The sequence below is a fragment of the Microtus ochrogaster genome, chromosome 2 (genome assembly GCF_000317375.1).
Source record: "Microtus ochrogaster isolate Prairie Vole_2 chromosome 2, MicOch1.0, whole genome shotgun sequence".
Taxonomy (NCBI): Eukaryota; Metazoa; Chordata; class Mammalia; order Rodentia; family Cricetidae; genus Microtus; species Microtus ochrogaster.
In genome coordinates, this window is record NC_022010.1 from 32,285,901 (window position 1) to 32,291,260 (window position 5,360).

Consider the following 5,360-nt stretch of genomic DNA (forward strand, 5'->3'; position numbering starts at 1 on the left):
AAAAAAAAAATATTTTATTTTCTGTGCATAAGCGTTTTGTCTGCGTGTACACATGTGCATTGCCTGCATGCCTGGTACTTAGGGAGGTTATAAGAAGGCATTGGAACTCCTGGAACTAGAGCTATGAGCTACAGACGGTTATGAATCGCCATGCGGAAACTGGGATTAAAACCTGGGTCTTCTGTAACAGCAACAAGTCTCTAAACTGCTGAGCCATCCCTCCAGCCCATACAACGCCTCTTGAAGGCATCCTTGCTCCCGCTTCCTTCCGTCACTCCTCCCATCTGTTGTACCCAGCCCCGTCAGGCTGATTTTCCTGAAGCACAACCCTGAGAAGACTGATTTCCTACTTAAAAATTTTCCTTGGTGTCTAATTGCCCATGGGAGAGTTGAGAGCCGTTTGTGCGTGACTGATCTCCTGTATTATACGAGATAACACACATACAGAAAAGAAACTCTAGTGAACCCCAGGGAATATAGATAGAAGCTTAAATATATATAATTAATATAGAAACAATGTTGCTACAGTCCAGTTAGTCAGCCTTATGTGCTTTCTGGGACCTTTGGGACTCAGAATCTTCTCTGTAATCCACTCCAGCCTAGATGTGGAGCCACTTCAAACCCTCAGTCCATCTGCCATTTTTTCTTGTTATCTGTTAAGGCGCAACTATGCATCCTGTCCCCACAGCCCCCCTTTTCTTTCCTGAGCAAGCTCCACAGGCCACTGCTTTCTTCAACTGTTAAAATCCTAGCTCTGCTTTTCTGCCTGAAACCCCTTGGAATTTCCTGCTCCTGGATCTCTTTAATTTGACTTGGTTCCTGCCTTGTGAAACCCGTGGATGCCGTTCTGGATAAATACAGTAAATTGCTACACATTCTCGGACTCCCTTCAGAGCTTCTGGGTGAGAATGAGAATCGCTCATTTCACTTCCATCTCCTGAACCATTCCTGATAGATATTCGAATAGATGCTGACTTCCCCACCGGTCCATCAAAGGGATGGCCTGCTGCCGTGCTGGTCACCAATGGATCATCCACTCTCAGTCAGGCAGAGGCTCAGTGTTCAGTCTTTACAGGCACAGGTGCTGGAATGACTGTAATATGTAGTCAGCAGTGCTGAGCGCCACAGGATGAGGACAGAATGTGAGACCTTAGGAAGAAATGATGACCGAATTCATGCCTACCCATCCATGATCTCCCTCCCGCATGCTCTGGAAGATGGAATGGCTTAGAATCAACACGGAACACTCAAATCAGAATATCCTCAGAGGACCTGGGCCTGCTTATGCGACCGGTGCTCAGGACATTCCATGACTTGTCCCTGCCCACTAGGGGTGGGACAAACCAGAGATGGCATACTCATCTGTGACTGTTTCTGTCACAGGTCCCTGGGCTGGTACAGTGCTCCCAGTCACTCCCTCCGAGCACCACAAGTTCAGGGGTCAAGAGAGACTGATCGTGTGCTCCTCTGAAAGGGATATATAAGTTAGACAGTTCTGTACAAGCCCTGGCCGAGAACAGTGACGGCTTACCAGATGTTTAGTGCATGACTAGGTAAGGAGTATTGGAGGATTATACCCAACTAGATGCCAGCCAGTAGGAGGCACACTGGGAAGAAACCATCACCTTCCTCAGGCACCTTCATCATCCATGTTCTCTCTGGAGCTGCAAACCCATGAAGCAACCTGCCAGGTAATCGCTATTGCTGGAACCTGTTTCAGGAGGGCTTGCTAATTCTGCTCCAGGTCTAGAAGGGTGAAGAGAAGCTGGAGAAACTGCTGTGCCCCAGGCAGGAGGCAACGGTGGAAAGTAGGGCTCACGTCTTAAAAGCCTGCTCCTGGCCACCATGCATACTGCTAAGCTAGAACTTGTGCTCAGTGTATCTCAGTGCCACCCAGCCACCCACCACCTTTTCTGTTCTGCTGGGCTTTCCTCACTCCCTAGCTGTCACCGCCGTTCTTCTCTCCAGAGGATCACTTAGAGATAAAAGCAAGGGCATGTTTGGTCCATCGTATCCATCACGGCCAGAGCTGACCCTCTGCAAATTCCCCTTCCTACTCTTGCTTCTAGGTTCTCTAGGAACCTGCCCCTGCTGGCAGCTAACTCCTCGCTAAGACATTTTGGTGACAGGAAGCCGTCAAGCTCAAGAGAAACAAAACCCTTCTTGTTTCCCCAAGTCCGTGCCATGACATTACACCTACCAGAAGTGAGGCGAGCTGTGTGAGAGAGAGGCAGAGCTCCCCCAGGATGAAGCAGGGCCAGGCATACAAAGAGAGGGGGATCAACCCTGAGGGGTGTGAGGGCGGTTGCACACTTAGGATAGACAGGCTCCCTGCTTCTGAAAGCTCCTCTAGGCCTTCACAGCAGTGGTGGCCCTGACCAAACTGTTCCCCTCCCACACATCAGCCCCCAGGCAGACAAGCTGATTACCAGTCCCCGCCAGCCCTTCATTCCCTGTTTTTGGAGTTGGAGGTGGGAGGTGTGGGGCAGTGTGTTCTTTGCTGCTCTGCATGGCTTCTCCTCAGGAATGCCCTTTGAAGTGGGGTGCTCCCTTCCCTTCTGCCAACCCCTCTCCCGTTCTTCCTCCCAATGATTGGTGTTTTATCCCCAGCCCTTCTCAGGTGGACCTAGAGAACACAGTCTCTGTTGATTCTTCCTGGGAGCCAGTGGAGAAGGCTTTGGCGAGTGAATGGTAGCCTCTTCCTAACTTAGCTTTGCTGGGCTGTTACTTTTCTCTAGTAAGTCTTTGTAATATGACCCAGGAGCAGGGAAAAGGGAGCAAGGGATATGGCATTGTGGGAAGGGGCATAGAAAGGAAATAATCACATGTCCTATAACGTATTCAATATTTTGCATTTTTCTTTTAATTCATTCACTTCAAACTTTTAATAGTCTCACTAGCTTCCGTCCACAGATGAGGGGACTAAGCCTCAAGGAAATATTGTACAAGCTCATACTGTGCAGGGATGGCGGAGGTTAAAGGCTAGCCCAAAACCACGTGACTCAAGGTCTGAGACTCATGCTCGACCCTCGATTCCTGAAGGCAGACATTATGCTCCATGATCCTTGCCTACTCTGCAGAGCCCAGAACACTACCTGCATACCCAAGAAACATTACGTGCTGTGAACTCGAAAACAGGCAGAGAGGCCTTGCATTCATTTACCCATGCAAAGAGCATTTGCTTGCAATGAGCCAAATACTCTCCTGGGCACTGGAGACACAGCACTGAGCAAATCTATTCTAGTGAGAGAGGCAGAGAATTAATGAAGTAAATTAGTTGGCCAGATAGATGGTGGGAAGTGCTGAGAAAAATAGAGCCGGGCCCTAGAAGGGGAAGTGTGAAGGAAGAAGGTGACAATCACTGGGGTGGCGGTTTGAGCATCGACCTGAAGGAGGTGAATGTCACAGGCAGGTTTCTATTGCTGTGAAGGGAGGCCATGATCATGACAACTCTTCCAAAGAGAAACAGTTCATTGTGGTGGCTGGCATAAAGTGCAGAGGCTCGGTTCATTGTCATCATGGTGGGGCATGGTGACACGCAGGCAGACACTGTGCTGGAGAAGGAGCTGAGAGTCCTACATCTTGCATACAGGCAACAGGAAATGGTCTGAGGGTCTCCCTGAGTGAAGCTTAAGCAAAGGAGACTCAAAGCTCCCCCACCCCCCCAGTGACACACCTCCTCCAACAAGGCTCTGCCGACTTCAACAAGGCCACACCTCCTAATAATACCACTTCCTTTGGGGGGCATTTTCCTTCAGACCACCACAGTGAGGGAACAAAGGACGTGGATGTGCTGGAGGATGTCCCGGGAAAAGCAGAGTGGTACCAGGAGAGGTCTCGGGGCACCAGCTTGTCTCAGAGCATCCAGGAGGCTACTATGACGGGAAGGACCGGAGAAGGGGAAGTCGGCAAAACTAAAGCTAGAGAACAGAGCAAGTTAGATTGTCCTGAGTAGAGATGGGGTGGGGGCATGGGAGAGTGACAGCGTAAGCATATGTTCTAACAAACTGCCCAGGATCCGTGTGAAGAGTGAGCTTCAAAGGACAAGAGAATGGGCAGAGAGTCCAGTGAGGACACTACGGTGGTCTGAGCAGGGTGCAGGGGTGATGAGTCAGGTCATGGAGCCAGGTGGGAAGCACCATGAGGATCTCTCTGAACGGTAGAAGTGGTGGGGTTTCCTGCTGAACTGCGTGGGGCAGCGAGAACAAGAGATAAGTCAGCGACAATTACCTACTCTTAGGTTAATCACCCAAGTTCTTAACCTGTCGCTCATCAAGTTGTCATGGATGGACTGATGGAGAAACATGTTTTACGGGGGAAGATGAGGGACATCATTTTAGCTCAGAAGTTTGAGATGTCTAATCTTCAAGGGTAAAAATGTCAAGTTCAGGGGAAAGAAAAAAAAAATCTCCGGGTGCGGTGTCCTGAAGCCAAATGAGGAAGATGAAGGAGATTTGACAAGTTGCCTCCAGCACCATTGAATAACATCACTATGGGGTTCAGGCACATGGTGTCTTCACTAGTGGTATCAGTGAAGGAACGGGAGTTACACACTGCTTGAAGGGTTCTGGAAAAAGCAGAAGAGAACATGGAGGTGTTGTATATAGACAAAGTTTAATAGCAGAGAACCAGCACCATTGTGTTGCTGGGGAAAATCTAATGTGTATAGGCAGACTGATGTGGAAGACAGGAAGAGGGAGAATGGGGGGAGGCTGGGGAGGGGTCTTGATTCAGCAGAGCCTACCAGTAATCCACACACAGGAGGAAGAGAGGCAGACTCGGAGCACAGCGGGGCTCACCCACAATGGCCGGGGAAGGGGCACAGGGGCGAGGGACCCTGCCTTGGAGCTTTGCTTCTGTCTTCTCAGTGTTCACTGAGAATGAGGAGCTGGGGAGGAGTGAGGGCAAAAGGGGTGTGATGGAGTCTTGTAGGACAGCATAGGCGTGTGAAAGAACATGGGGGGGGGGGACGACGACACACAGATGGCATGGATGGCTCGCTTGAGACCTGGGGCGACACAGGTCTCAGAGCAAGGTCTTCAAGGCAAGTTGAGATGCCAGTGGGGAACGGCTAGGACACAGAATCTTTTTTAAAAAAGAGACTTGAAATGGAAATAGTCTTACCTTGTGTGTGTCGCATTGCTTGAGGCTTCCACCTTCATTAAATTCAGTCAGCACATCTTTTATTTTCTTGGAGGAATCTGGAGAGACACAGTTCAAATGTAAAACACGGGTAGGTGGCTAATGAAGCCCAGGCTAGACAAATTCTACCTAAGATGGAGCAGCCTTTTAGGGCCATGTGGAGACGCGTCCTGTCTCCCCTCACAACCTTCCACATTTCCCAGCCTTCTCTCTCCTTT

General features: G+C 49.8%; 1 protein-coding gene across 3 annotated transcripts in view; it reads right to left on the bottom strand.

The window, feature by feature from the left end:
• The window catches only part of Dgkg (diacylglycerol kinase gamma), a 211,389-nt gene that overhangs the window by 148,018 nt on the left and 58,011 nt on the right, over positions 1–5,360 (bottom strand). For all 3 annotated transcript variants that reach the window (XM_013351586.2, XM_005344741.2, XM_026785221.1), the window contains one exon: positions 5,125–5,201. In XM_013351586.2, the coding sequence (XP_013207040.1) occupies positions 5,125–5,201 (77 nt within the window). The remainder of the gene's footprint in view (positions 1–5,124; positions 5,202–5,360) is intronic.